Raw genomic sequence first — 11,796 nt, forward strand, 5'->3', positions numbered from 1 at the left:
CCTGGGTAAGTAATTACACTGTTCTTGTTATACTGCTAAAAAAAAAAAAAAGCTAAGCTAAGCTATGCGGATCCTATGAGCTGCTGCGGTGACGTAAACCAGCCAATAAATGCTCTTTTCCCTTTCCCATGCCCACCATAAATAAAAGCAGTGGGTTTTAACCTGAGGTCAAATAACAGGGTTGTAAGTAGGCTTGTGAAACTCCATCTTTGAGATATTACCCCAAACAAATTCTTTGGCACCTGATTTCTTCCAACTGATATTACCAACTGATAATATATACACATAGTAAAATAATGTATGCAAAAAATATACATATATATATATATATACATACACATAGTAAAATAATGTATGTAAAAAATATACATATATATATACACATAGTAAAATAATGTATAACTATATTGGTGTATGAGAATGTAGTGAAACGTCTATATTAACTATGACTATATTAGTATTCTGTCAGATTACAAATCACCCAGCACTAGTGATTGATTTGGTTTGACAGGTGGTGGAAAGAATAGGGCCTTGGGAACAGGGGGCTGTGCTGTATCTTGCAAACCTGCCCCTAGAAAGGAAAAGAGCAGAGGAATAGGGCTGGTTCCTCTCTCTCTCTTTCTCTCTTTCTCTCACTCTCTCTGGTATTTGACATGCTTGGCTGGTCAGAGCTTACCCTTCACACTGGACTTGTTTTACAGGACGCAAACTTATTTCTCTCCGACACACTCGTTTCATCTCGCTCTCGCTCTCTCTCTCTCTCCTTTCTCGCTCACTCATCCATCCACCCCCACACATACAGCGATACACATACAGATCTCCAGAAGTCAGTGGAAACAGCCAAACAGTCAAAGGGCCTAAATGATCAACCGCGCTGCTGGCTACTGGCTTTGATAAGCACAATTTTGAGAGTCTTGCTGAAGTGCCTTTTTTTTTTTTTATAAGTGGCCGACGTTCAGGCCATTAATTCCTTACATCTAGCTGTTTTCTGCAAGGTTCACGGGATTACACATACTGTGCATTACCCAACGTTTAAGGGACTAAATGTGTCAGAAGCTTGTGTTTTGAACAGACCCACGGTTAAGAACATAAATGATTACCTTACCAGTCAGTTAAATATTCACACACTCAACTCAGTGTACAGTTAAACACTATCATAAGGCAATTCTAACAGCGATGGGATGTGTACTTGTTTAGAAGGGAATAGGATACAGTTTATTAAATACGACTGGCTTTTTTTTTAGGCCTGACACAACTTTCAGACGGACATCATCAACATGGGAGTGGCTGACTACAGAGAGCAGACTACACAACTGTTCGGTGACATGGGGTCACGAATAACAAGATCTTTCCCAAGGTAAAACTTGCAATGAATCCAGCTCTACCAAAACACGGTTTGTCATGAAAGCACTTGTGGGAACTGATGCGATGCCATACTCGACATGTGTTTTACCAAGCTGTGGAGCTGTAGGATTTATAGAAACACTGAGATCAGTATTGGCTGATAGTTAGCATTAAGAGACTCGGATCCCTACTGTGGATATTGTCACTACTTACACTGGCCAACTACTGTTTTATTACAAAAAGCACAGTTAGTCCTGTTTAAATGCACTTTTATTATTTATTATTTTATTATTTATAGCACTTTTATTCAATTTATTTGAATTAAAAGTAATTTGATTTTAACAGTTTGTCAAAATACTGGGATACGCATCATGTATTATAAAAAAGTATTTAAATAGTGATATAACATTTCTCATAATAATTCAGTTTGTTAAAATATTTAAAAAAAAACGACTCTAATCCTGTACTACACAGGTTCAATAATAAAGATTAAAAAATAACCCCCCGAAATCCCAACTTCTAGAATTTATACCTGATTTACAAGACGCCCATTCAGTCGAGCAGGAGTGTGTGCCAGCCCTAAGCCCCTCCCTCTGTCCCTCATTTCCCACTTTACCCAGCTGCCTAGAGTTAATCACCGACTGTGATTTCCATGAAAGATGATAAATGAGAGATGCGCTGAAGACAATTAAAGGCCTATCAGTGATTCATAGGCATTGTTTTAAATGAGATGTTTGGATCTAGTGTTGGAACAGTAACGGAAAAGGTTTATGGTTTTATTAAATGTAAATACAATATTTGAGTTTTTAGTCATTATTCTAATTTTGGCAGATCCTGGTATTAGACCATTCTAAAATATTGTGATATCAACGGCAGCTCATCACCCACCCCCTAGATTCTAATGGCCTGTCTAAATGATGCTGTAGCCCCAAATCTGTAATGTGTTTTTGGGGGATGGGTGAGTTTGTGTGTGGGTCGCGCTGGGGGGTAGTGGGGGGTTATGCGTCCCGTCATGTAATAATGTGATCCAAAAAAAACACACACCCCGCCATGGACACCCTCCTGTGTGTCACACTGGGAACCCAATGTAGGTCAGTGTGTGGAAAGCACTTTGCATCTTCTGCATGACATTACGAGGTGGCGTGAATATTAATGAGGCTTTCTCTCTCGGCCTCTCCGCTTTCCACAATAGTTTTAGGACTACAATCTAAACACTAAAAGTACTACAGAAGAAGCCTCAGTAAAGTCCCTTATGGGATTTATATCTCATTTTACAGCGATGTGTGTATGTGTGTGATAGGGAAAGGGAGAGAGTCATGGACCACACACACACACACACACACCAATGGGCCAGCAATAATCACAAGGCTTAGAGGAGGCACCTAAAGCCCAATAGTCAGCCTGATATAGTACAGTACCTCACACAATATGTCTCCACACTGAGCCGTAATGCGCCTTTCACACAGTGTAGCTAGTGTATTGCTATGTGCAAGACACGTTTCACATTACACGTCTTGCTACAATGGGGTAGAATTACAGTTATACTGTGATGCACTGTGATCTCTGGGAGTGCACAAGGAGTGTGTGTATGTTTATGGTAAAAGTGTGCTGTGTTGATCAATATCTGTCAACACTGATGACAGTCTCCCAAAGATACATTAAGGGGTCATATCACAGCAATTCAACTCAGTCATGATTCCTTGGGAAACTCTTGCATTGACATTGTGAAATCTCATGAAATTTCCAGAAAAGGTAAAACCTAGGATTTTGTAGCTTAATACGTCTAATAATAATTCTGCTGTATTTTAATTATCTGCTGTATATAAAACAAAAAGAATGTGACTATGGCTGGTGTAAGAAGAAAAAACACCTTTACCACCCTGTTATATTTCTCAAAATTAATTCACTGTAATTTTCCTTGGGTGATTCACATGATTATAACAGTCCACAGCCACAGCCATAGCTTAGCCTAGCCTAGTGATGCAGTACCTTGGTAATGCAGAACCTAGTCTAATGCACACCACAGTACCTCAGACTGGCGTGAGCAGCTGGCTAGTCATTAAATAACACTTCTTAACCGCAAAGGATAGCAGCTACCATACATAGCAGATTTCCAACCTTAATGGTTAAATGCAAGCTGGGAAATGAACTGGTTCCTAGGTGAGGATTGTGCAAGAGATCTGACCGTTCCGTTAGTATCAGTGTTCAAATCAAGATGCAAAACTGCTTAAATTCAGAATTTCACAGCAAATTGACTCATTTTACAGTCTGTGATGTGATTTTTGTGAAGAATTATAATTCCAACATGAAAAAAAATGTAATTCATCTTCTTATCCACTTCTTCCTGATCAGGCTCATGGTTGGTCCAGAGCCTACCCGGAATCATTGGGTGAAAGACAAAATCAGTGTTAGAGAATCGTCATCTTCATGAGTTTATACACTGAAACTCAGACACCCTGTACCTTATTCAGGTGCATCACTGGTCCAGTATAGAGCGGTGAAGGCCAGCTTTCAGATGTATAATATATGGAGTTGTGCACTGCACTGTTCAGCCCATACATTAAGCATTAAGTGAGAGTCGAATTAAAAAGTAATGAGCACTGTGGTTAGGCAACCATTGTCCAGCCACATTGATTTTAACAGGTACCTTCTTTAGGATTCACAGCTTTGCGTTCATTTGCATTTAAATGTGAGGTCTATTGTGGAGTAAGGTCAATATCAACCTTCTACTGAGGAAATAGTGCAATATTAAATTCAGTTTAGTCAATTCTCGACCCCGACAAGGTGACCGCTCAATAAAACGCTCCTAGGCGATCGCAAAAACCAATAAATATTTCTCTGATGCCCTGAAACACCCCATGCCAAGCTGATCAGTAGTCAGCCCATCTCAGTGTCGTATGTAAGCTGTAGCAATGCAGCCCTGGACCATGAGAGCCCAAGCCAACCTCTGGGTGCCCGACCTCCATTCATCTGGCAGGCCGGTGCTCCCCCACTATGGCTGGACCACCCGGAGCAGGGCCCATTAGCAGAATAAAGAGCCCCCCTTTATCCTTCAGTTTCCCCTGACTGGAGTCTCTTAAAGCCCATAGAGTGGGCCTGTGTGTTTAACCCTAAAGTCCAAGTAGCACGCAAGGAGCCTCTGATGTGGGGCTATTTAATGCTTCAGTGCTGTGCGAAGGTGGTGGTGGTGGTGGGGGAGGGGGGTAACCATTTAGAGGGGGCACCAAAGATGAGGCCGAGAAGGGCCGAGAAGGGCCGAGAAAGGGCGAACCTAGATGAATAGGTGGTTCACAAGCAGCAGTTGGTGCTTTTTGGGGAACAAAATTGGCCTTTTGTTCAGCTGGTGTGAACCAAGGGATACGTTTTCATCCATGCAGACCGACAATGAATATTTCTCTGGTTATGTAATAGGACCTGATCAACAGTAAGGTGTTATATTGAGCATGCTTCGTTAGCATGAAGAAATGCTCATTAGAAAGAAGCTGAATGGTTTCATACACTTACCATGGTAAAAAAAAAACAAACAAAAAAAAAACATTCGGCTGCCAGTTACTTTAAAACAATGCTGTTAAATCCCTTCAAGTATTGTATGTTTAGAGTGGTACATACTCTGTACTGATACTGGTTGTATTTTGGTGACTACTGATGTAGAATGTGATGAATGTGCTATGATAAGGTTATCTATAATGTGTGCATATTAGCAAACTCCTGACCTTTGAATGCGCTTTTAAGGGCTGGTTGTTCTAACCAGCCATAATTCAAGAGTAAAGAAATAGTAGGTGTGTACTTCACATCGTGGTTTAGGTGGCGTGGGTAAAACCAGCAGAAAATAGACAAACCTCGGAAGGAAAAATTCAAACAGGTCAATGCACTACAGCTGCATATTACATCAGTTTCTCCTACTCCTCTGTACAATAGTTCTCGTCACTGCAGACTCTAAACTAGAGCTGGGCGATATGGTAAAAATGTTATATCACAACATTTAAAGACTTTTTTCCCCCGATATACAATATTTTACGATACGATTATTTATCACAGTATTTTATAATGTAGACAACATGCATAAAAATGTTAAAAACTGGTATCCAAATATGTCCATATGGAGTACCGTGATTTTTACTCAATATATTGTACACTTATAAAATAGGACTGATAACACTCTTTGTAATGACATCCGTCAATCAGTGTTCTTTAAGCACTGATGATTAACATGAGATACTCATAAGCATAACATTAATCACAATACGATAAAATATACGTAATATGTCATATTGCCCTCCATTACTCTAAACGATTCTGTCATCTTCTGAGAACGCTCCTCATAGAAGACGAGCTGCTTGAAGACGGTGGTCATAACAAAACATTCAAACTGGTTTAGGCTTAAACATGTCGATAGCTGGTCCAACTATAGGATGAGCTGGTAAATGGAAATGCATCCAGACCAAAGCATGAGGATGTTATAATTAGTGGTGAAACAGATCAGGAAGCATGGTTTTTGGGTGAAGGATAAAATCAGAAATTTTAGCTTTCAGTTCAAAATAATTTTGCATATGTGACTTTTATTTTGACAATGGCTGTGATGTAGTGGTTGAGTAGAGCAACTGTGCCTCTTTCTCTTGTTCCGTTCCTGTTTTTTTCCCCTTCATTCCATTCGACTGTAAAGGTTAATAGCATAGTCTGTCGTTCTGAGGTTGACTTACTTGAAGATTTCTCCTTTTCCATATGAGGCTCCCACGCCTCCCACTAATAGAACTCTGCACTTCACTCACACACACGAGAGTGATGTAGCTGCAGATGTTAGGCCATGCTGCATGTGTTGCCTTATGGCTTTCCGGTCACAATGTTTACAAACCGTAAGGGTTTTATCCACGCTTATCCAGTTCATGTGACAGATAGCTGCTCAGTCTGTATGTTTCACAACAGCTCTGTGTCGAGGTTGAGGGATTTATTACTGTTAAAAGTCACAGCAGCAGAAAAAGTGTAAGCCACACTGTCATGGCAATAATACTGCAGCTGTTCAAGGGCGATCCGTACAGGTCTCCAATTATCTGTGATCCGTTGCACCACTAGTTACAGCGGCAAAAAAAATAAATGCTTAATAATATCATTATGCTTATGATTATAGGCAAATGTAACATTTATTTGTATACCATGCAGATATTTTAGCAGTAGTCCAGCATCACATTATTATACAATTCTGCATATTCATAGTTCAATACACACACCAACAAATATCAGATAAAAACATTAGCCATATGTAAACATCTGTCTGATGCCAATATTTTCATTTGAAGCAATTACCTGCCCGATTTCACCATGATTTCATGATCATCATGGATTCCTAAATATGTTAAACCAGTTGACACAAGTAAACAGGAGCTAATTAACAGAAAATAACAATAAAACTCTAGGATTCTAGGAAATTCTGCCTCAGCACAACAATATTAGTTAAGACTCTGGGTTTATTTAAGGAATCAGCCTCCTTAAAATCAGTATGAGTCACAAAACGTTCAGTGCCAGTTAGGCCCTACTCCGCAAGACTTGCCCATCTTTGATTTCTGATGGCCCAAGTTTAATAACAAGGTCGAGAAACCTCTCTTCAGTCGTTGCTGATGATGATACTGAATGAAGCAGCCCCTCACCCTCAGCTAAGCTTTGGCATCATTTTACTGAGTGCTCACTTATCTCCTGGTCAAAAGAGCAAGACAACAGAGTCGGTGCAGAGATCTATAAATTGACTCACTCAGTCCAACGGCTGGTTGCATAGACGCATACCAATGTAATGCACTGCAGTCAATCTGTGCATGGATTTTGAATGATCGTGGATATTTAAGTGGTAAGTACCTTACCTTAAACTGCTCTTCTCCCACATCCCAGCTTGGAAAGCCAGGGTCAGGGACCCTTAGAGCACAGAGGGTTAAGGACCTTGCTCAAAGGCCCAACAGTGGCAGCTATGCGGCATAGGTATCAAACCCACAACCCTGCCATCAATAACCCAGAGCTCCATCCACGAGCCACCACTGCCCCAACATGCTTTTCTGAGTGCATTGTGGATATCATTAATACTTGAAACACACTAATCAACTGCAGTCGTCACTACAGAGAGCCTAATTGGATCTGTTTAACTGGATGTAATTCAGAAAAGTCTGAAAAATCATTATGCCAAGAGTTATGGATAGCATTTAAAAGCTGGCATAGGTGTCACATTTTTTTTCTGTGTTAAATTGTGATGCACCAGCCTCGCCAGACAGGTGCCAGGGGTCAAAGACACTTTGTATTCGCCATATAGAGTAAATGCAGGCCCAGACAGAGTCAGTGCTGTTATGTATGCAGAGTGAAATTGACCAAAACGCATTCATCTGGCATGCAATCAATATTTATTTAAATAATGAATTCTGCACATCCCAAATGACACATTTAACACCTGACTTTTCCAGTTCTGAGAGACAGAGACAGAGCACAAGAACGAGAGCCTCTAATTCCCATCTTGGTGTAATCAAATACACTTCCCTCGCTTCTCTATTACAGAACCAGTTGAATAAACTAGCCTAAGCGAGGCAGAACACCGCCATCCTTCTATATGTGCTCTTCAACGATTATGCAATCCGCGTAACCTAAGCTGCCATAAGCTTACGTTTGTCAGAAAGGCGAAGGCGACAAAAGCATCCTCAAGGGCCTTTAAATATCCTCTCCATATCTTCTGGCAGGGTACCATCTCTCCTACTCAACCCTATCTAACTATGTATAGGGCCTAGAAGCCACTTCCCTGCTTCTGCAGGCTGTTCCCTGAGAACTGACACAGAAATCAGTTCTCTTAAACACAAAAAGAGTCAAATTCGCTGCAGCCCACACAGCGAGCACACTCATCCGTGTTGAACACCACCACCCACACGCCTGGCAGTCAATGGGAATCTGCATTCTCATGATACGCAGCTGGAAAAACCTCAAGCTTTCTGATCATGCGTGCCGGGAAGAATCTCTCCAAAAAAAAAAAAGTGGTCAAAGCCACGAAGAAACCGGACTTGCCATGTATTACTATTATTATTATTATTATTCGCTAACGGCCAGAGAAGGAGCCCATCATGTAACTGACAAACTAACTGGAAGGAAGCAGACTGTGCAAATGGAGGGTCATCATGGATGGGCCGTCACCCTGACAGGTGCAGCTTTCGGATGACCAATCTGAACAGCGGGCCGCCACATCCATTCGCCGGATGTCAATCAATAAGACGCACGGCATCATCGGGGCTGGGCTGTTAAAATATCGAGGCTTTTCTGACAGACAGGCGTCAGAAAAGGGTTTGAGGGCACATCTGCCTTGTCCAGAGGTCTCCAGAGCTGGAAGTGTGACGAGTGACCATTACATGCTGCCTGAAACTGAGGAGCATCACTGAGGAGCATCTCCAGCTCCTGGCTTGGAGGGGCGTATAGGAACTGACCAGAAACCGAGAGCAACCCACCTCCCACAAAAAGAAGAGAAATGTCAGTCCACGCCCAGGCTCGAGTGTGCCAGCTGAGGAAGGGAAAGCACAGAAGAAGAACAACACAACACAACACAACACAACACAACACCCAAAAGCAGCATCAATTACCTTCCAAGCTCGTCTCCTATCTCGTAGTAATCCTCCACATTCTCCTGGTTGAAGACGGTCATGGTGCTGCTGCTGCTGCGGCTGCTGCTGCTGCTGCTGGTGGTCGTGCTGCTCCTACACAGCGGGATTCCCAAATCAGCCGCCCAGCCTCATGACAGCTTTCGGCGAACCCTTCTCATATTCGCGCTGGAAGGAAGGAAGGAAGGGAGCAGACACGGGGTTGAGACGTTACAGGCGTTTCTGAGGGGGAAGTGCTCCTCTATAGCATCTACGAACACACGTTAGTTAGCTCAAAGCTAGCCAGCATCTATCTAACCTATCTAGCTAGCTACCTCAGCTCAGCTCAGCTCGGCTCGGCTCAGCTCGGGTCTCCCCTTCCCTACCTTCCCGACTGTAGCTCCACAACAGACAACAAAGCAACTCCCAGTGAACGGGTTTATTAAACGAGTGCGGGATCGCGGGAGGACGATCAGATATCTGGCTAAATAAACGCTGTTTCACTAAAAAAACGTATCTAGCGTATATTTCAACCACCAAGCCTTTTCGCTGCCATGGTGTGTGTGTGTATATATATGTGTGTGTGTACGAGGGAGCAGCAGCAGCAGCCGCCGCCGCCGCTGCTGCTGTAACGACACGACATTTAAACCAGCAACGGAAAAACACACACACACACACGCGCGCGCTCAGCCGTTAACGTTCAGCCGCGCGCGCAGTCCTGCCTTCAGAATCAAGCGACAGCCGCAGAGTGAGGCTTAACGTCGCCGTGAAACGTGTGAAACGTGTGAAACACACTCACCCGGAACACGAGCCGTAATTTAGCGCGTTAAAAAGCGGGTGAAATGCTGAAATGGTCGTGAACGATACCTCTGAAGTCGAGCCGTCGTCAGTGTGGAGGACGCAGGTAAACTCCGGGTTGAGGCGTGAACGTTACCGGCGGCATAGCCGACCGCTCCGGAGAGACAGGAACATGGACTGGTGCTAGGAAATGGCAAATGGGAGGACCGCAACGAAGTAGGTGTGTGTGTGTGTGTGTGTGTGTGTGTGTAACGACTGTGTCGGATGGTTTCTGTCTGGAGGAGGCGGTATAGAGCGGGGACTCAGGGGGGCGTTTTTGAGGTGTCCCCTCAATAGGACTTATCATCCCTATATTAATGATAATGAATCTATTTATAGATTACTAGACTGATCCGAGACCCTCAGCTTTTAATTTAAAGCCTTCTGTTTCTCTAATTATTCGGTAAGTGCTCGAAATTATTGGCCAGCTTCTAAGAAACTACCATCTAACCTGTGTCGAGCCAGGGTGATGAATGGAAGTCTGGGCCCACGCGCAGGCCTTTAGGGTTTAAGGGGGGATATGGAGGGGTTTTCCATGTAAACAAAGTGATTCAGGCGTTTTCATTGAAACTGACCTAACTCTCTATGTCTATGTCTGTACAGTGAAGGTGATGGAGACCCGGGGTCGCAGTGCGTCTACAACTCAACAGTGGCCTCTTTACTTACTAGCAAAACAGTATGGGATGGTAATGATGGTAAACTGGTGGGGGGGACTGTTGCCCCTGCACCATGGAGTCCGTGGCCTGCACAAAAAACGTTTTAGGCCAAAAATCGCAATCTGCTTTTCTAGGACTATCAAGGATACTGTTAGTGCTTAAGAAACACTGATCATCTGCAGATTTCATCGCCCAGCCCTACATAAAGAGGAATTTTACAGATTTCCACCGTTCACATGCCCAATTTCTTTACAGTGGGGGTGATCGGTATCAGGGGTCCCAGTGTTATCAGAAACCTATCGTAGAAAAAAAAAGCCTTAATCATTTTGTCATCCGGTTCTATTCACCACCACCGTGAACAGTTCTGACTCTTAAGTATCTCTAGAATGAAGCATATCACATCAAACCACGCCAAATGACTTTGCTTACACATGAACCATTTCAGTTATGTCGAAATTTGAAAGCTAGGTGGAGTTCCCCTTTGAGTCAAGTTAAATGTTTAGCCATAGTGTTATAGTGAAGTGTAGTATTCACTGCCATACATTGTAGTGCTCTTTGGTCCTGTGAAAACGGTGAACACGCTCATTATGTAGTCAGGCATGAGTGCTTTATGGAAAAAGGCTGGGCGTTAGCTCTTGAGTGAAGAGACACAATGATGATCAGTGGTGTGACTGACCTCAAGAGGCTGTGGACTGGAGCGATGTGGGCCCCCCTGTAACCCACACCAGCTTTGAGTGGTTTTATGTCACTAGTAAGGCCTTGACTGATTATCTTAGGAGTGCCTAGCCAAGCAAGTACCACCATTACTACAAATAATGGTTTCATACAAGGGCTATTTAACTTTTTTCAGTCATTGTGTTTTTAGTGTCATATTCTACAGTGCTTTCGGTTGACCGAATGATATTTGTTCGAATGTAAATCTGGTTTACAAATTAAAAAATGGGCTTAATAAGTACTCAATAAATTCCTAGATGATCATCTACCTTTGCGCTTATGGGATTATGTGAATGTTTGTTGTTGTTGTTGAATAATTTGGCTGTAACTTGGTTGCATTTGAAGTGAAACTTGACACACGGCTAATAAAATATAATACACTTGCGCCATCTGTCAGTAGGTGTGGATATTGCAAGCAGCTTTGTAGGCAAGTACTTCTCTCAGGGAAAATGCTTGTGATCTTTCCCTACTTTGTGTGTGTGTGTGTATATTGTTTTTGTCTGGAGGAGACGGTATAGAGCAGGGACTCAGGGGACCATGAGTGTTTCCCTTCAGTAAGAATTATATGTAAGCTAGTGCTACATGAGTCCATAATCCATATATATGTATATATGTCATTATCCATATATATATATATATATATATATATAGCTATT

At 42.5% G+C, this 11,796-nt stretch overlaps 1 protein-coding gene across 3 annotated transcripts in view; it reads right to left on the reverse strand.

Annotated features, from left to right (window-relative positions):
* The window catches only part of dapk1 (death-associated protein kinase 1), an 87,670-nt gene extending 77,698 nt beyond the window's left edge, over positions 1-9,972 (reverse strand). For all 3 annotated transcript variants that reach the window (XR_011977950.1, XM_072664351.1, XM_072664350.1), the window contains exons 1-2: positions 9,801-9,972; positions 8,937-9,122 (exon numbers count right to left, since the gene is read on the reverse strand). Coding sequence is in view for 2 of the 3 variants with exons in the window: in XM_072664351.1 (XP_072520452.1) it covers positions 8,937-8,998 (62 nt within the window). In the remaining variant the exon portion in view is untranslated. The remainder of the gene's footprint in view (positions 1-8,936; positions 9,123-9,800) is intronic.
* Between the last annotated feature and the right edge of the window lie 1,824 nt (positions 9,973-11,796).

This window comes from Salminus brasiliensis, chromosome 20, assembly GCF_030463535.1.
Source record: "Salminus brasiliensis chromosome 20, fSalBra1.hap2, whole genome shotgun sequence".
NCBI classification, from domain to species: domain Eukaryota; kingdom Metazoa; phylum Chordata; class Actinopteri; order Characiformes; family Bryconidae; genus Salminus; species Salminus brasiliensis.